At 36.5% G+C, this 20,984-nt stretch overlaps 1 protein-coding gene across 3 annotated transcripts; it reads right to left on the bottom strand.

Annotated features, from left to right (window-relative positions):
• Positions 1 to 522: 522 nt before the first annotated feature.
• On the bottom strand, positions 523 to 20,746 carry LOC136282002 (octopamine receptor beta-2R-like). 3 transcript variants are annotated; one of them, XM_066169073.1, is made up of 2 exons: positions 20,608 to 20,746; positions 523 to 1,802 (listed from the first exon to the last, which is right to left on the bottom strand). In XM_066169073.1, exon 2 carries the CDS (start codon positions 1,763 to 1,765, stop codon positions 707 to 709), a length of 1,059 nt encoding a protein of 352 aa, XP_066025170.1. In that variant the 5' UTR covers positions 1,766 to 1,802; positions 20,608 to 20,746; the 3' UTR covers positions 523 to 706. The 3 variants fall into 3 exon arrangements, with proteins under 3 accessions (XP_066025170.1, XP_066025171.1, XP_066025169.1); XM_066169074.1 differs by lacking the exon at positions 20,608 to 20,746 and adding an exon at positions 14,355 to 14,399; XM_066169072.1 differs by lacking the exon at positions 20,608 to 20,746 and adding an exon at positions 8,247 to 8,355.
• Between the last annotated feature and the right edge of the window lie 238 nt (positions 20,747 to 20,984).

Here is a 20,984-nt window from a genome sequence, read left to right as displayed (position 1 = left end):
TCACAGCTTTGGAAAAGAATTGTGCGCTCAAAAATGCCTAAAACTCGACGCCGCTATTTTTAAAAAAATTGGCCGAAAAAAAAAAACCAAAACGTCAGCTCACAAATAGACCCTGCTCTAGTTATCGTCAAAAACCATTCTTTGTATTGAGTTTCCATTTCCTAATTATTCAAACAAATCGCTGAGAGACGGGACAATGCAGGGTGGGACTCATTTCCTCACAGTAAAGAGGCTAAGTTGTTCAACACGATTCAAAATGGCGCTGTCAATCGTCAAATTCTTTATCACCCATGAAAACAGTTCAAAACTCACCTGCATAAGAATACCTATTTTAAATCTAATTTCAAACGATTACTATAGCTTTTCACAAAACATGTAAAAGACTAAAATTAGCGAACCTATACCTATTAATAAAATGCTTTTGAGTTGTGGTGCAATACCTCAGTAAATTCTGTATCACTTACAGAAAATAATAATATACCAAACAAAAAAAGTAATGTTAAAAGAATGCTCTATCACTGGTAAATAAATTGTACGTGCTTTTGAGGTGCTACGCCGGTCCTATTTTTGCAATGTGATTGGTTTAATGAGCTAAACTTAATCCAATACCCGCGGAGTGTTCAGTCCAACTTATCTATGACTTCGTGCTGTTTTCTTAGGCAAAAAAAAAACCTTACTCAGTGGAGTGTCCATCACCTGCAAGCAGTTAAACACGGCTTGTAAGAAGCGTCTCTTCCCCAAAGGTCACGTTCCTATTGGGAATCATTCTCGGTTCTTGTCCTTCTCCTTCGAGCGTCATTAACCTTCTGCTGTTGACGCTTGATCTGGATCTTAGTCGGCTCGTAAGACTAAGAGACCCTGTTTGACTTTTTTGAGAAGTAGACCTGACTTTTTCCTTGTTTTGCAACAGATTCTGAAAGGCGGACCAGAAGTCGCGTTTGAAAAACGTGTAGAGAAGAGGGTTGGCCAAAGATGTGATATATCGAATGACCATAACAGTTTCAATGACGCTAAGCAAATCTTTTAGTCCTATTTGGAATAAAAGCATGACCATAAAATAAGGGAACCAACAGCAGGCAAATATGATCGCCATGGTTGCGAAAACCAAGATACACTTCCTGTAACTTTTTTTTTTCTTCTGCTCCCGCGAGTTTTTATTCTTAATCAACGATGGTCGTTGCCTTTTAGTAATTGCACTGAACATGGCTATGTGTGCATAAATCATAAATATGTACGGGAAAAGGAACACTGCAACAAGACAAACTGCAGTATGAATAACTTCCCAACGTGCAGATACCTCAGCATCAGGCAAAACGACAGGAATGATAGCAAAAACAGTAGAAGTGATCCAAATGCCGAACACAATTTTAAAAACCAAGCTCTTGGTCACCAAGTGGTGTTTTAGTGGACTGACAGTTGCCATGTACTTGAGCCCAGTAATAAAGAGTATGTGATAAGCACCTGAAATGACTAGTAATGTATGCGAGGCGTAAACCCCATAATTCATTTGTGGCGGCGAAATGCCAAAATTATGAACAATGAAGTATGGAATAGCGATAGCGCCAATACTGAAGTCACAAATTGCCAAACTGAGAAGCACGTAGTTAGAAGAGGTGCGAAGTCGACGACATCGGTAAAACAAGACAAACACGAGTCCATTAGCCAGAACTATTATTATGGCAATTGGAAGAAATTTACTCAAGGTCTTGAGTCCAAAGTCGGAGTGCTTTTGAAGAAACTTTGAGGTTGCATTGCTGTCATTCATGATTTATTACGATGAACAACATGGGATGACGAAAACACTGAAAGAGAGCAAGAGTGTAAAAATGAAACAATGCTAGAGAAAGATATACTATTACGCATCGTGTGAGTAACGAGAGACTCAGATTATTTGGAATACAAAAACTGAGATTGAAAGAAAATTTCAACAAATGTCAGTGGGAATTTCGTAAGTGAGATCAATTAAAGATTTCAAATTGATTTGGTAAATTGAAATACCGATATTGAAGTAAAAAAGCTTATGCTTTTACGGTTTTCAGGAGGTGGAGAAACCTGATATATTTGCCATGTTTGAAGACTTCTTTACAAAAGCCAGTTAAAGTTGATTGATATCTTTTGCACGATAACACCCACAATCGATAGTTTTCTTCGGTATATTTTTCATAAGACAGCAATCTATCATACTCGTATACATTATATCTCTCTTAAACTTGCTTTGCTAGAAAAACGAAATGTAAACAAAATACGCAATAGTTGATTGTCAGGGGTTTTTTAAGGGTTTGTTCATTGTTTTCTCGATAAACATCAACTTGCCTGCTGAGATGTTATACATATTTAGCAACTATGATGATTAGCACTAATTACAAGCTCAGTTTCAGTTTTAATATCAATACCGTTTTGGACAAATTCAGAAAAAAAGGTTTTACCTGTTTTACCATTTAACTCAAATGGCCGAGACCATACCTTAGAAAATTAACGATTACTGTGTTTACACCACCTAGGGCAAAATGAATGCATAAGAGCAAAGAAATTTGATATAAACATAAATGCTAAGAGGTTTAATTGCTTAGTTACGAATTATCTCCGTCACATCTTTAATTGTTAAATATGAAAAACATAATTGCTAAGTTCTGAATTATCTCCGTCATATCTGTAATTGTTAAATATGAAAAACAAACATATACATGCGTATTCAAAACAAACATTTGCGATAAATTTTTTTTCTTGTTCTCGATTTTTCTTCTTTATTTCTTGTTTCTTTGTTTTGTTAGAATCGTTTTGTCTTAAGATTTTAGATATATGAAAATTCATATATTTGCACTGCGGTGGAGAGATGAAATTAAGAGATCCTCGCAGCTAAGAACACTACTGAAACGAGTAGTTGTAAATAGGACCTGAAAAACTTCAGGCCCGTACGGGATTTGAACCCATGACCTCTGCGATACCGGTGCAGCGCTCTACCAATTGAGCTAATATTTGCACTGCGGTGGAGAGATGAAATTAAGAGATCCTCGCAGCTAAGAACAATTCATTGACCAGCTCCCAGTTGGCTTGTTAGCTCAATTGGTAGAGCACTGCACCGGTATCGCAGAGGTCATGGGTTCAAATCCCGTACGGGCCTGAATTTTTTCAGGTCCTATTTACAACTACTCGTTTCAGTAGTGGTCTTAGCTGCGAGGATCTCTTAATTTCATCGTTTTGTCTTTCCAGCTGTAAAATGGATATTCCGCTGAGCAAATGGCAGAGTCCTAAGCACAGAACAGCCAAAGAATTCATAATGTAAATCGGAGGCTCAAAACTTGTCATATGAAAATAAGAACCGTCGCTGATTCTGACCAGCCACAGCTCCAACACTGTATTTTCTTCCAATTAAGAACAAACTCTGCCGAATAAAGCATATCAGATGTTTCCTTGTGTTGGTACCGCTACATGTCATGGCGATGCGTTATTAATAAATAATTTCTCTTTGCCGTATTTCAAGTCACACTGTCAATCCTTAATTTATTCTTCTATGAAAACAAAGCACGAATGGGCTTTCAAATACAAATGAAAACAAATTTCGAATCCAGGAGAAATTTTTTTCGACCTTTCACGAGGTTAGGTAAAACAAAAACTTATGAGTGCTTATGGTGAATCAAACCTAAAACTATAGGCAAATTATGAGCACCGATGCTCTACCAATCCAAAAAACTCGCATGAATGGTAAGCCACACTAGCTTCATATGGCAGCTGTGCCAGCTACAAGCTGTTCAAAGCTTCGTGTGTTTATATAAAATTGGAAAAATGGTAAATTTTAAGCTCTGCAAAAAGGATACGTTTAGAATATTTGAAAATTGCAAGTTTACTTACGTTTTGCCGAGTTATTGCCTGCTAGAGCACTTTTTGAGCTATATATACCAAGGCACAAGTGGAGTGAAAATACGTCTAAACACATACAATGATATACCAGTAATGATAAAGGTTCCTGTCGAAAGCATCCAATAACGTAGAATCTATTTTATATCCTGATATACAAGGCAATATTTTAGAATGATAACGCGAAGATCGACTGAATATATAGCGAGTGGCTTTGGTGGGATTGCTACGTTTTTGATTCTCTCTCAATGAGTCTTCATTATTCAGTCATCAGTGGTTCGAATCTGTCGTAGACTACCACTGTGCTGAAAGATTGTGTTTATTTTTCCCTCGAGAGTTTCATTTTCACCTTCATTGTTTTAAAATCTTGTTTGGATGAAGTCTTAAATGTGATACCGTGTCGTTGCTCTGCGGGATCTTGTAATAATGAAACATTTTGTAACTGCCTCCCCGTTTTATATCATAATAAAGTACGGATATAACTCGCGCTATCATCGGTTTAACGAGCGCGTTATCAGGTTACAAAACACGGAGCTGGGCTAAAGCTGTCACGTCATCTGCCGATTTGCACAATGTCTGACCATTTTCCGAATTCCCCTCTAGCTTTTTTGCTAAGAGTGCTGGCAAGTAGCAACAGAACCAAGCAAGGGTTTGTGAACATGCCAAGCGCCTTGATAGACGTTATTATAACTTTAGCAAAGACTAAAATCACCAAAGAGAGGAAGAAATGGACTCTCCGAGTTGTGAAAGTTTTGGCGCTCAATTAGATCAATTAGTTTACGTACGATAATAAAACTCAAACACAGCTAACATACGTATAGCAGATATAGTTTGGTGACAAACAGAAACAAAACATGAACGATGAAAATATAGTCAAACTCATTATTATAGTATAACTGTTATACAAATTACGACGGCGTCAGAGCGTCTATGGTCATACTATGGTCCATCGTGGTTTGCTCATCATGGCGATCTCCCGCAGTGAAGCAAGCCTCAGAAGAAACATCGTCCGCCCTTTATATAAACAACAAGAGCTTGCTCTGTTATCCTTTCCGATGCATCGAACGTAGGGTAACATCATTCACAGCACCTGAGTTTTACAGCGCTGTCACCCTGAGCAATCACCATGTTCCCGAGAATTAGGCCGTCGTTTATTCCGCCATAAAACTCACGCCTTTAGCAGTTTGTTTTCTAATAGTCATATGAGATAACTTGTGCGCTTTATGATCCACAATTCGGTCGGATTTTACCTAACATTTCACCTTCAGATTCTGTATTAAGAATAAAAAAAAACTAAAGGGCAAAAGTGTTGAATTCGACCTGCCTTGCTATTTTAGTTTGTAAACTATTGCAAATTGCGAACTTTGACGTCTCCTGGTATGTATATACTCTGTTGTAAAAGAGTTACGAGGTATTTCCTGGTCCATATTTCGTTCTTTTTCTTAAGTTTTTCCCTCTTAATTAACATTGCAACACTATTGTCGATCGTTGCCCAAAGTAACCTTCAATGCGCCTGGAACAGCTACAGTGTAAGTTCCTCTTCTCTCCCTCATTATGGATTCCATATTACCTTGGAATGTTTCTTTATAAACACACCACCTCGATACTTATGACGAAATCCATAAGTTAATGAAAAGATGCCGCAACCATTATTACAAAACGTGTAAGTTAATACAAAATGCCTCAATACACACGCTTGGAAATTATTGCTCGAAATTGGGCCAACTTTCAATTTGGCTGCGCGTGACCTGGGGTAAAGTTTTCCAAAATCCAAGATGGCGGATAACCCACCGAAGAGGAACTAATATTTTCAATAAAAGAAGCCCTTAAGCATAGCAAGTCAGAATTTGAGCGAAGAATTTCTAATGGGCAGAAATTGAGGGATCTAGATATCACATTCAACCGGCTAAACAAGGTTGCTGAATTAGCTGTGAAAGGAAACTTTGGAGCAATTCGAGAGCGACCTTAATATAAACTTGGCGAACTGTGTCCAATGCTACAGCGTTGCATGATTCGGGCGAAATGTGCCATTGATCGCCGGCTATCACCAAGGATGAGTAAAGTGCACCCGTGGATGGTCATTTTTGATCTCCCTATGGCACAGGAGGTTTTTAACATTTTACATAAGGACGTTCTTGGTCTAACAAGGTATGGTGTAGAGGTAGAAGAGAAGCCAGGTTCTGTAACAATTACTTTTTTCAGTCTGAGAAGACTATGTCATTTGTTTGACAAATTTATGGACTGTGGTGGATTTATCAAGCAGCTTGGCGAAGGAAAGGGACAAGTCAAGCTCATTGTCAGCCGAGAAAAAAAAGGAGTGATGATCTACAATGCAAAAGCAGAGTGTTTGCAAGCAAAATTTTACTATGGCTATTGGAATTCGTTTGGTATCAGCCAACACTAAATACAGAAATCACCAGTTTATTTTGGAAACCGACATTGCTTAACTGTTGTGTTAAATGGTGTGAGCTACACAAAGAAAAGACACCAGTAAAACAAGGAAATAGTAAAACACTATCAAATAGTAGTATTCATTCTGGATTTTATGATGCCTCCACATGATCATATAAGCTTAAATAAGGCAAACCACTACTATAAGCGCTGAAACTTATAAACTTATTATGGTTACAAGAAGTATGTAGACAGAGAAAACTTCTCATATATTATATGACATAAAGTTACAGTTGATAATTTTAAAAGCAAGCAGAGGTATAACTTTAGCCAAGAGCAGACTTAAAAGGCCTCTCAAAATGCACAATCAGGATTAACTCATGACAATTTCATACTTTAGGCCCTCCTTGGTAGGGGCATTCCCCTCTTTGCTGACTTTGTTTTTTCAGCCATGTATTATACAGATTATATAATTATAAATAGTTCAATTTGAATTTTTATATTAACTTCTAAATGTTTTTCCTCCAGGTGATTGAATTAAATGAGGAAGAACTTCTATAATTTTAATCAATGAAATTGAACCTTATGGTTATGAGCAGTATGTAAACAGAGAAAACTTTGGGTTTAATATAATCAGTTACAGTTAAATATAAACTTACATTTACCTCAACTCCTTATTCATGAAAATGTTACAAGGCATGAAAAATAAAACAGTTGTTTTATAAGTCCTTAAACAGCTGGGGTTCATTGTGAGTCACTGAGAGTCATTGTGAGTGGAGGTGTTTTTTGAAATTACAAATGCACTTGAACGTGGTGTTATCACGAGATGATTTATGCATTCTTGTACTTTCTCACTCTTTTCTTGAAGACGCTTATTTCTCTTTTTTAATGCCGACAACTTCTTACTTTTTGATAAATATTCATCACGGAGGTTACATTTTTCTCTTGCCAACTCACCGAGTGGAAATCGGCTTCTCGCAGAACATTTAGGAGACCTCCGAAGAGGTTTCTTCTTGGCTCCCACACAAGCTCAAACTTGAGCCCAAAATTCAATGGCCTACGATCAAATGCAAAGATTTTTACTAATTTTTCAAACAAAAATTCACCCTCTGAAGCTCACAATATTAACCATTTTTCCACAAAACGAAAGACAAATACCTTTTCTAGAGAAGTATGGTTTTACTTTTTCAAAATTGGGTGGCAATAAACTCGAATATATCACTTTCAAAAGTCCACTAGAACCAGAAATTTCTGAACTTATAGATGGTGTCGAAGTGCTTTTTCACAACCGCCGTATTTTTCGAAAACTGAACGCTATATGGTAAAAAAGGTATCAAAAGAAAGCTTTTCCCTCGTAGATTTGGGATTTCGCGGCTAGAAATTGTGTACTCGTACCATTCCCCCCACAAAGGGGGGGAAAGCCTGGCGAATTTTTGCTCTTCGCGCGCGAGGAAAATGGCCGCGCCAAATTTTGAACAAGAGGACTGGGGAAAGCGGGACATTTACTTGGCCCAATTTTAGGCAATAATTTCCAAGCGTGACAGAAAAAACTTTAACTGGCTCTGGCTCTAAATATATCTTCAAGTACAAAAAGAAGCAGGAGAATTTGTCTTCTGTCGAGCAGGTCAGGAATATATTGAATTCATTATGTCACAAGCACGGGACAAATTAAAGATTCCAAATTCCAACTAAAGATATTACACCTGCCTGCTAAAATTGAAAGAAGAATCACTATTATCGTCAAAACGAAGCCTTGTCACTCTACTTCCTTCCAAGCGCAAACTTAGCCGAATGATAATCATAAGCTGTTTCTCATATTTTGTGCCTCTACGTCTCTTTGATAATGACGAGAAAATTTGTAACATACTGAGTTTTCTGTGCCGTGTTTCAAATCAAACTGTACACCTGGAGTTTTTAAAAGCTTCTTTACTAACATAAAAATTTTTAAATGTCAACACATGCTGGTATGAATTCTTTCAAATTTGAATTTGTGTTCTTACCTTTCAGGTGCCAAACTGTGGCCTTCTAAAGTGTGTCTTTAGCTACTGATATGTTTTTAGGACAATTCTAATGGAAATTAGTTATTCCCATTTTTCCAACGGAAAAGACAAAGATCTTCTATGCGAGGGATGGTTGGAGAAATAAGATCCAATTGTAAACCCGGACGATGATAGGACAGTCAAGCGATGCCGTAAATTGATAACGCGCAACGTGAATTATTAGCACCTGGCTCGCTCACTGTTATTGGCTCATTTTATATCGCTGTCTTTTCCTTGTCGATCCTCATTGGTAATATCCCTCAAATCGGCATGGTGTTTTTTTTATTGTACGCACTCTGTCTAAGAGAATTATCCACCAATTTTATCACGACGCATTTGGCTCGGATCCATTTCTTCAAACAGAACACTTGAACACAGAACTTCTGGCCAGAAAGAGTGACCCCTACAAAGCTTATCGGTGTCAGTATTCAATAATTCTTAAAGAGAAAAGAACATATAAATAATGTTTCTAGTGTCTCTAATGGCACCGCCGGCTACATGACTACCCCTAGAGGTGCGTAAAATATCTAATCGCGTGTTGCCTGCGCAAAAGGCTTGAAAGTGGTTCATATATACACCTGTCCTTTCCATGTCAGATTTCTCTCCGCGGATAACTAAAACTGAGTTTTTCCCCATGAAAAAACAGACTAAGGGAAAAAAAAACAAAACAAAAACAAACTTGAAATTTTCTTTTGACTGCCTTCGTCTTCAGCGGATATTTGTCGGATAGTATCTGTTTCCTACTCCTATTCCTCATGGGGACTCAGAATCTTTTCTTTGTCCCACGCTCGTGACAAGACGAAAAAACATCTTTCTTAATATCCGCGTTGTTATCAAGACTGTGTAAACCTAAAATTTTTTTGTAAACTGTTGATGATTTCAATTTTTATACTAGCTTATTTATTGACCAATTAAGAATCAAATATGCTCATTCGTATTTAATAAAATGATTCGGCTCAATTTTCGACCCTTTTATTTGTAATCTTTTTGTTTTGTCTTACTTTTTGCTCGATAAACGAAGGCTGAGTTGCTCATAACGTTAAATAACTTATATAAATTAATTCAAATCAATCAGAGGGTTAAAACCTATCTATAGAAATGGAAATTGTCCCTAATTCTGACCTAATACAGCTTTGCGGCTTTATTTAATTAAAAGAGCAAACTGAGCTAGATAATAAATTATAACTAAATTTCACTGACATCGACGTCGTATAGTCTTAAAAAGGTAAAAACACAAGAGAATTCACAGCCGGTTATCTTCATTTCGAAAATTTGACAATAACTTGCAAATTCTGCATCGACATTTCTACCCTCTGACTCAACCCTGAGTTTCAAAATTTCATCTATAAATTACGTTCTGGCTGCCATAACGCTGGGTTTCTTCATTCCTTTCCTACAACAACGCTTCCAAACTGATAAAAGCAATACGGCTACTTATGATCAGTTGTAAATGAATTTGGAGAGTCCCCTTACCTATTAGATAACGAAGTGTAAATTTATGAAGTACTTCTTACACTGTTTATGTCCGGGGATAAGTGCAGTTGAAAGCATGAATGAACACGTCTATTCACATACCACAATCGATGATATTTTCTACAGAAGGGAACGTTTAAAGAAATGAAGAACGATTTTCATTAGAACGATAACGCAATTATTGATGAAGCAGGTTGGCTAGCTGCTATTGTTGCGGTTTAGTTCGCTATCAATGTGTCATTATTATTCAGTTGTCAAAAGCTTTCAGCAGTTATGACCACCTATTGGGCTTTTTCATTGTACACTTTTTCAGTTTTCGTTTAGCTTTCACCATTGATATTACAGATGAAGTCCTAGTATCGATAATACTGAAAAACATTACAACTTTCTTCAAAAACACTGGACGGAGTAGCCACGCAGGCTCAGTCTCTGCGTCAAAAAACTAACATATGCATAGAAGAGTAAGAAGAAAGGGTGAGATTGACAAGGCTTCTCAAAAGCTTCATTGATTCTATTATGGTGCAACGAAAAAAGGCTCGAATCCAAAACTCCAAAAAAAAAGGCTTACGAGGCTCTGATTGTTTCATTAATGAATTGCTGAATTTACACTTTTTAGAGTTCATATAATACCGAGTTAGACCGTCGACGATAACTCCGCCCTATGGTTTTCTAAATAGGTTATTGTTCCACATCGAGACAAAAGTGCATCGATGCAGACATCATCATAGTAGGCTTAAATAATTTAACTTGTGTACGATTTTAAGTCCCAAAATTTACCTGGGGATAATGACTACCCACAGAATTTCTCAGTGTTGATATCCAGGAAATTTCAAAATAAGAAAAATATGCATTTAATGTGGGATCACCTGGCCGTTACTTACGCACTGCCTTCAGTGCAAGTATTTTTCACAGATTTCATTCTCTCCAAACTCCCCATCTGCAATTTTTCTTTACACTACAAGCTTTCGTGCATCGTTTTAAACAACTTGAAGCGGTCCCATTTTTGGCGCATGTTTTGTCACCGGGGGAAATGCGAGAACAGCATAAATTGATCTAAAACCGCCTCCATATAAACAGAAGAAGAAAAACTTTTACTTTAAGAGAATTCCATGATATTAATCTTTAAGCTCGTCCTATTGGTTTTTATGGCCACGATATGAATACGCTTTAGCAACACCCCAGGAAATGAAATGCTTAATGCAAATCCAACCTTTGAGGAAGATATTCCATAGATTTTAACGCCCTTGAGTGATCTCAGTTTCTGCTATATTCAGCATCTCCACAAGACATCCATCACTGCGAAGATCACTTTCATATTCAAGATATCCATGAATGGTACAACATTTTTTTCCACTAACTTTGCTTCATCTTATCTCGTTCTTCTGTCTCTACATAAAGATCCCGTTTACGTAAAAAACGGGAAGTTTCGTCTTTATTCAACAAATTCAGGAGATATGCAGATTTCACGGTAAGATGTCTTTCTTCATCACAACCTGATTTTATATTTTTAGATAACGTTTTTAGAGCTAATTCGCAAAAATAGGCCACAAAACTTACGGCTTAGCACAATTCAGAATAATGTGTTTCGACTCAACACTGCCATTGATTTTCAAATTTATTGCACCAGACGCCAGTTGCTTTCAAAGGTAGACATCAAATTTGTCCCGATCGTTCACCACTTTTCAAAAAAAGATGTCTCATGATCCTACCGATAACACATACTTTTTGCCCTCTTGCATATTTTAACGAAATTAAGGTGGAAAAATAAGATCAAATCACAAACTGTTAATGCTTATTTTGTAAATATTGATGAAACACCGGAATTATCGCCTGTTTCGAAAGCAATGTATGGAGGTATAGAGAGAAAAACAACTTTTCGATGCGATCTCGTTTAAAGGTTTAAGTAACTTTCTACCGCCTCAGTTTACATGCGGGTGATTTCTGAATTCGTTCTTCCTCAAATGGGTTTCAAATTGTCTAACCTAAGTTTAGATATGTACACAACAACACGAATATTTTAAACACACTTCTGGTGACAAATTCTTTTTCCTGTGGTCATGAAATTCATTTCAACGTTTGGGTTTTTTACATCCGTTATGACTACTCATATCTTGATTTTCTACCTTCAAGGCCTTGGACATTTTCTCACCCACACTTTTCAAGTATTCCCTCTGTTCAATAGATCTTTTTCCCTTGAAATGTCACGTTACTTGAGCTTTTTCAATGATATGGCTGTTCAGAAGAAAGGCTCTTTACTCTAAGTGGTCTTTTTCACCGTCATTTCAGTGTCTTGTCATCATTTGTTCTGCTGATTTTCGACCACTGGAGATCCTATTTGTTTACCAAATTAAGGGAATCAATGGAATGTTTTCCAAAACCCGTAATGCCTCAGTATCCTCGCTAATCAAAACTTGTATATCATATCGCTCGATTGATTTGTCTTCTCTGTTCATTTGCCACAAAAGCAGAAAAAAGTCTTTTAAAAAGTTGGTCATCATCTCCACTTGATGAGACCAAATGGCGCGGCATGGCGTGGTCAGAGATAAGGTATCAACGTGTACAGTTCTAAAGTAGTTACTGAAAATTTCCCACCAGCCATCAACACTCAAACAAATTTCAAATCAGGCAAGCGCACAGCACGATCGAGGTTGATTTGAAATTGCGGGTAGAATATCGAATAAAATGTGTAAATTTCTCAGACATGTTTTGAGCAAGATTTGAGGTTAAACACATCGAATTTCTATTTAAGCAACGCTCAAAGAGGATCTGTATGAGCTTAACCACTAAACTAAAAACGGGCTTAAATTCAACATCAGCTGCCGAAAAAAGCGGCCAGTAGTAGCGATAGTCAGCGTTTTCAAGGTCTTTCAGAACTCACCAATTAAGCTGCCTCTCGATCTTCAAATATCTTTAAAATTGCAAACAAGTTTTCAAATATCAATAATCTTTTTACAGTCATTTCTCCTAGTTTTCGCAGTAACTGAGAGTTTGAAAATATGCCTCACCTCATTGATTACCTGTTTCTGACCACGCCACCCAAAACCGACTGACGGTAAAACGCGTTCGGCTGCATCTTCCACTGCTTTAGTTCATATTCTTCCAAGCCACCTTTTTAACTAATAAATTTTTTTCGAATGAAAACATTGATAATTAAGAAAAGTGTTAAAAACAGAAAATCTTGGCGAGATGAATATCCAATACTTTTACCGGTGTGCACAAGCTGCTTTGAAATAAATTAGCTTCATGTTTTTCTTCCCCAAGACTCGCTACTATCGAGATTACGAGATAATATGGTTTTGTAATTGTTGGGTTGTAACAGTTGAAACTGTCAAATCATGATCAAAATTGAGAACGGAAAAAATCTTTGAACAAACAGAAAGAAAATTTGGAGATAAGCACATCTAGTGATATCAATATCTAAAATTAGAATTCATTACCTTGCCTTAAGAACTGATCAAGACCTTTCTGCCTGCGGGAAGTTTGTGTTACAGTCAGTTATTTTTAATAAAGTTTGAGTTGGAAATTCGACTTGAGGAGGCTCCATAGTGTTTTTTACCAGGCGACATCTGGGTGCGAACATACCGCGAGCTTTACAAGTGTCAACATGTAATAGAAACATGGTGGCTCCATATGATCGCATGATTGTTATCTGAAAAGCTGTGTTAAAGCAGTTTAGCACAACACAGTTTTAATGTCATGGAATCAAGGGTTTCCAGCAACTGTACCCGTAATATTCATAGGCCTTCTACGGTTGAAAAAGAGGTCAACCGAAACGAAAACGCTGTGGAAAACATTGCCTAAAGGCGACAGCTTCGAAAGTTTACGCATGCTCAGATACAGATCTTAGCGAACTTCTATTCCATTATGTAATGTTTTTCGACAAAGAAAATAAGGATCTTTAGAGCAAGATTTATTGCGTTTCCTCTGAATATCTTAAGATTTGTTTGATTGTTGAACATATTTCTGTCCTTCCTTCTGCCTGTTTTCAAATTTGAGATAGAGGAGAAAACACAAAATTGTAAATAGCGAGGAAACTGCCTCTGCAACCCAATTTTTTTGGCTTTTAAATGATCAGCAGGACAAATTGCACAAATTGTGAACATTTTGAGAGATCTTACCCAAGCAAATTGAAGAAAATCAAAAGGAAAGCCAAATTGACACCAGCAAGCACGAAAATCATTTTGATAACATTTACTACAGCAAACGAAAGTTTGAACCCCGCTCATTGCCTTTTGATGGCTTTTAGTGACCTTGAAATGAAAAAAAAAAACACCTAAAAAGCTACGAGAGAAACATTACGCTGATGTGCGCGTCAACATTGAGCAAAAATTCTCATCTTCATGATATTTCAGCGAACATTACGTGTGCCAATTCCGTTGAATCGATTTTAGGTGCAGAACCATTTGGAGCAAGTTAAGTTTAAAGCTTTTCGTCGTAACCATTGGCTAAATGACTTTCCTCATTGTTGTGACAATGTTTTTCACCAAAACACGAACGGAGCTCTTGATAGAAATGAAATCTCGGAACTTTCTCATAATTGATTTGAAATAATGTCAATTTTGAAGCTTCAAGAGAAAAGCTGTAGAATCAACTTACCTTGCTACTTACCATGTAGTAAAGAACTTAGATGATAACTTGTCATTCAGACGACTAACCGTACAAAAGATACTTAAATTACTAACCGACTAAAAATTCAACAGAAAATTACTTAGCCATTGGAAGAGGGAAGACAAGGAAATGCAACGAGTGTCATCACTTGAATATGAAATATAACGTCTGTCAATCCTAGAGGTAAGTTATCGTGTTGTGGAAATCAAGATAGCTTTTTTTGCAACGTTTTTTTTTTTCTCGTCGCGTGGTTTGTGTTTGAAAAATCAGAAGGGAAAGGGAACAGTTTTAATTTGTTTAAACTGCTCGGAAAATAAATGGTGGAAAGGTCTGAATGTAGCAGATGGTTAAATGAATATAAAAATTTCCCTATATCATTAGAGATAAATTTTCACTTAAAGTACATTGTCTCATTTGATGATAAGGAACAGTTTGCCACAATTGATAACTTCCTTGTTATTAAAAATTCATACATGTTTGTGTTTTTACCGCTCAGAGTGATATACGTGATTGATGTTATCAAGACTCTTAAACGAAAAATTTTGAACAATGTCTCTTTGACCGTGCTATACATGGGGGACATAAAGTGAGAAAGGATTTTTTGGTTCACTTGCGTCGACTGAAATCCATGAAATCAGTCAAATTTAGAGGCAAAACTAATTATTAAATTGTCTTAGCTCGACAGACATTAAGTCAATACCATTATCCTTCAATCATGGTGGTAATTTCCTGTGGGAGTACATTTCTTTACCTCGGTTTATAATAAGAGTTTGTCAGAATCGATTCATATTGGTCGGAATATGAAAACTATATATGACTACTAATCAGATCGGCATGCCTAGCTATAACTATCAAAGCTTAGAAGTTTGAATAACGCAGGTTTCTAATAAATATCCCCCAAATTACGTTCTCGGGGTCTTTATTTACTTTATCTCAATTCAAAATAAGTGATCAGAAAGAGAAAGCTGTCTCAAAAACCATTACAGCAAAGCGACACTTATGCAAACCTGTCTTTTAAAAAACCAGTGCTTATTTCACTTCTTCAAACTAAACTTATGGGCTAAGAGAACACCAAAGTCACCAAAAACACTGGAGCAAACAGTTGAAAAAGACTGAAAGTTTGAAATAATCGCACATGTGTTCTATTAAGCATCAAAAATTGCAAACCTCCAAAAACTGAAAGGGAAGTTTACTTAATACAAACATTTTAGTAGCAACAAGAACTTTGTCTTATTAATGCTCCCGGAGAAAGACATTAGTCTCGTTTTCCCACCATGATAAGAAAGTTCCTCTTGTATATGTCAATATTGTTTTCCTGTTGGCCGAAAAAGGTGTCCGCCAGAATGCAAAAGATGAGCTTCTTGCTCAAGCCATGCTTGTACAAGCTCACATAAAAAAAAAACTCTTATTTTGCATCATACGATTTCCATATACATGGGAGACAAAAAGGAACTGTAACCCAAATTGTTTATTTACAGAACTATTGTAGCATACAGCAAAAATTGAAAATGAACTCAAATCTTTAATGTATTTACCAAATCTTTCTCAATAATTTTGGCGTTGATCTCACCTACGTAAATTTTTTGTACATACCAACTTTGGAACCGTAAGTGAAAAGGGAAATTCACTTTTGAATTCAAATTTCCAATTCACCTTTGGTATCATAGTGTCGACCAACATGTCTTAAACTGTCTTCTTGATTTCATTTAATTTATTTTATCTTTCCCTTTTTTGTCTGATTAATTCTCTTGTTTGGCTCTGCTTGTGTTGATATGCTCTTTCCAGAAAAAGAAAAGCAGTACTTTACTTATCATGAAAGATAGTTAAGAAAGGAGAAATAGAAAGACAGAGCCTTTTCCCTCCGCTTTTTAGAAAGTGTTCAGAGAGATTTACCGCGCACCACGAGTTGTTCCTAAAGAGAAACTAGATTCCAGTTTCGATCTCTTAATTATTCAAACAAATCGCTAAGAGATGGGCGAGACTCAGTTACGTCACAGGAAAACGGCTAGGCTGCTTAGCAAAATTCAAAATGGTGGCGATTGCTACTTTCCTTCATAATCCACGAGCGCAAAAGTACCAGCCATCATTTCAAGAGTATTACAACAATCTAAAACAAAATTACGCAAACATGCATATTACTATTTATGCAACATGCATATTACATATCATTTTTTGGTTCAATCACACAACTGCTCTTAATGGCGATTCAGCAGGAACTCTTGATACGTAAATGAGGCACCAAGTCTGTGTTCTTCTTTAATGCCCTGCAAGCAGTTAAACACGACTTGTATGGAATGTCTCGTCACCAAATGTTACTTTCCTATCGCGAACCATTCTTGGTTCTTGTCCTTCTTCTTCAGGCGTCGTCAACCTTCTGCTGTTGACGCTTGATTTGGATCTTAATAGGCTTGTGAGATTAAGAGACTCCGTTTGACCTTTTGAGTAGAAGAACGGAGGTTTTCCTTGTTTTGCAACATATTCCGAAAGACGGACCAGAAGTCGCGTTTTTTATACTTTATTGACTGAAAGCATGACGATAAGATAAGAGAACCAACAGCAGACAAATATGATCACCATGGCTGCAAAAAACCAAGATACACTTCCTGTCCCTTTTTTTTCTTCTGCTCCCGTGAGTTCTTATTCTGAATCAACGACGGTCATTTACCTTTTAGTGATTGCACTGAACATGGCTATGTATGCATAAATCATAAATATGCATAGGAAAACTGCAGAATGAATAATGTCGACAGCGGTAAAACAAGACAAACACGAGTCTATCAGCCAGAACTATTGCTATGGCAATTGCAAGAGGTTTGCTTAAGGCCTTGAGTCCATCGTCAGAGTATCGTTGAGGAGATAATCTCAAATTGCCCAACGAAGTTAAAGAATTACGCTCTACAAACCATATAGCGATAATCTCCACTATTTCACGATCACTTACCGAGGTGGAGGTCACTAGTGACGGATATTTACCGAGCTGTGAAGCGGCTAAATAAATATCCTACACTTTTACCGATGTTCAGGTAGGTTATTTTTTTAACTTATACCAATTAGAAAACAAAAAAATTAGTTTATTTCTGTCAATATATCGAGAAGTGGTAAATTAAAGAAGTTCAACTCTTGACGCGCAATTTTGTCTCTTCGGATGCTAAGAAGTGAATAGATCTTGATAATAACTTCCAAACCAGCCAAGCAGCCCACGCGTAAAGCACTATTCATCTCTGTAGTACATACTATAAAAAAATATATTTATGAAAATTTGCTGCGTGGTGCAATTTGGGATTCTGGTTTGAAAATTTTCTACTAATCTCCGAATAATTTATCATTTCGATAACAATTGGAAAAGAGGAGCAAAGCTTAGCTTTGTCACTTGCAAACTGTAAATTTTGACAGATTTCAACACAATATTGGAATGATTAGCTTACTCTTGGAAATCTCAGTGTCAAAATTCTTTTCAATCGCGGATATGACGTGGTTTCGGTGTACACATGCTGCTTTGAAATAAATTAACTTCATGTTTTTCTTCCCCAATATTCGTTACGAGATAACATGGTCTTAATCATTGTTGGGTTGTAACAGTTGAAACTTTCAAATCATGATTAATGTTCAGATCGGAGAAAAATCTTTGAAAATACAGAAAGCAAATTTGGAGATGAGCGCATCTAGTGATGTCAATAACTAAAAATTGCGTTTATTACCTTGCCTTAAGAACTGATCAAGAACATTTTGCCTAGGGAGGTTTGTATTACAGTCAATTATCATTCATGAACGCTGAAAGTGAGTTGTTCTCGAAATCAATGTAAGATAGAGAAGAAATAACTGGCGCCTGAGAATTGAAAATGTAGGTAGCTCCGTAGTGTTTTTTACCTGAAAAGGTGTGCTTAAACAGTTTAACACAATACAGTTTTTATGTCATGGAATCTATGTTTTCCAGCAACTACACCTGTAATATTCATAGGCCTTCTACGCCTGAAAAAGAAGTCAGCCAAACAGTAAACACGATGAAAAAGATTGCCAAAGGCGACAGCTTCGAAAGTGTACGCACGCTCAGATACAGATCTTGGCGAACTTCTATTCCATTATGCAATGTTTTGCAACAAAGAAAATAAGAATCTTTAGAGCAATATTTATTGCGTTTCCTCCGGTGGAATATCCTTAGATTTGCTAGATCGTTGAACACATTTCTGTCCTTCCTACTGCCTGTTTTCAAAAAATTCACTGGACCAAATTTGAGATAGAGGAGAAAACGCAAAATTGCAAATAGTGAGGATACTGCCTCTGCAATCCCAATTTTTGTGGCTTTCAAATGATCGGCAGGACAAATTGCACAAATTGTGAACATTTTGAGAGATCTCACCCGAGCAAATTGAAGAAAATCAAAAGCAAAGCCAAATTAACAGTGGCAGGCACCTTCCTTCATGGAGCCTCAGCCTAGTAACGAAAATCATTTTGATAATATTTACTACAGCAAACGAAAAGTCCGAACCTTTTGATGGCTTTAATGACCGTGAAATGAATAAAAAAACCGAAAAAGTTACGAGAGAAACATTACCCTGATGCGCGCGCAAACATTGAGCAAAAACCCTATTGAGCCTCCTCAAGTTCTCCATGACGGAGATAGTTTCATCTTTATGAGATTTCATAACGTGTTCCGTTGAATCGATTTTAGGTGAATTTCTAACAATGAAAAACAATGTAGCTATTGGAGCAAGTAACATTTAAAGCTTTTCGTCGCAACCATGGCTAAATTACTTTCTTCATTGCTGTGGCATTGTTTTCCACCAAAACAATAACGGAGCTATTGATAGAAATGAATTTTCGGAACTTTCTCCTAATTGCTTTGAAATAATGTCAATTTTGAGGCTTCAAAAGAAAAGCTATAGAATCAACTTACCTTGCTACTTACCATGTAGCAAAGAGCTGAGTGAGATGCACAGAAAAAAAAAATAGCTTCGACTTCCTCAATTTCAAGGAAATGTCAATATTCGATCTGAGTGAGAAGTATGGTAAGATGACTTATCATTCGGACGACCAATCGTAGAGAAGATACTTAAATTACTAACAGACTAAAATTCAACAGAAAATTACTCAGCCATTTGAGAGGGCAGACAAGGAAATACAACGTGTGACATCACTTGAACATAAACCAATAAAAATATAACGTCTGTCAATCCTAGAGGTAAGTTATCCTGTTGTAGAAAGCAAGATAGCTTTTTTCGCAACGTTTTTTTTTTTTCTCGTAGCGTGGTTTGTGTTTGAACAATCAGAAAAAGGGGACAGGAACAGTTTTAATTTGTTTAAACTGCTCGGAAAATAAATGGTGGAAAGGTCTGAATGTAGCAGATGGTGAAATAAATATAATCATTTCCCTTTTAAATAAAAATTTTGAATAATGTCGCTTTGATCGTGCTATACGGGGGGGACACAAAGTGAGAAAGGATCATTTTGTTCACCTGCGTCGTCTATGTTTGAACAGTCGACTGAACTCGATGAAATAAGTAAAATTTAGAGGCAAAACTAATAATTAAATTGTCTTAGGACGACATACACTAAGTCAATACCATTTTCCATCATGGTGGTAAATTTTCCTGTAGGAAAACATTTCATTACCTCGGTTTATAATAACAGTTTGTCAGAATCGATATCATATTGACCGTAATAAATTGCAAACCTCCGGAGACTGAAAGTGAAGTTTACCTAATCCAAACATTTTGGTGGTAACAATAACTTTATCTTATTAATGCTCCCGGATAAAGACATTAGCCTCGTTTTCCCACCATGATAAGAAAGTTCCTCATCTTTTGTATTCTGGCGGGAACGCAAAAGATGAGCTTCTTGCTCAAGCCATTTCAGGAAAAAAAAGCTACAATCTTCATACTTGTACAAGCTCACAGAAAAAACTCCTTTTTTGCATCCTACGCTGTCCATTTACATAGGAAAGAAAGGAACTGTTACTAAAATGGTTAATTTACAGTAACTGCTGTAGTATATAGGAAAAATTTGAAAGTGAACTCAAACCTTTAATGCATTTACCAAATTTTTTTCATAAAATTTTGGCGTTGATCTCACCTATGTAAATCATTTGTACATTCAATCTTTGGAACCGTGAGTGAAAAGCGAAATTAACTTTTGAACTCTCAAATTTCCAATTTACCTTTTGTACAAACGTGTCGACCAACTGAAAATGAATACATGTCTTATCTCTGATTTCATCTTCAATTGGAAAAAATTATTTACCTACATTTCAAACCATGGGCATCTTCCATCCTGGATTAGATTGTCGTTGTACCCTAAAAAATGTGGCTTTCAGCTTCCTGTTGCATTTTCTAGACCTCCGTAAATCAGATATGTTGGCTAGAATTATTAAAGGTTAAGTCGACTCCTTCTCAGCTGACGGCATTGATCGCCTCGCATTTTAAAACAAAACAAAAAGAAATATTAAAATTACACGTACAAAAATTAAATTTCCTACTTTAACTGAATAATACATAAATAAATATACTACGAGAATATTTGCCTTGTTTTCAATAAAGTTTCGTTAATTCTTTGACGGCTCTTCATCCTTCTGGACCTATTTTAATGAAAAAAACTGCTGAGAACTCGAGACTAAAAAATTGA

The sequence above is a fragment of the Pocillopora verrucosa genome, chromosome 6, assembly GCF_036669915.1.
Source record: "Pocillopora verrucosa isolate sample1 chromosome 6, ASM3666991v2, whole genome shotgun sequence".
NCBI lineage: Eukaryota > Metazoa > Cnidaria > Anthozoa > Scleractinia > Pocilloporidae > Pocillopora > Pocillopora verrucosa.
This window is presented reverse-complemented; position numbering and strand designations above follow the sequence as displayed.

Excerpts from the sequence above, each read along its gene's own strand:
- LOC136282002 (XM_066169073.1), bottom strand. The coding sequence starts at position 1,765 with ATGAATGACAGCAATGCAACCTCAAAGTTTCTTCAAAAGCACTCCGAC.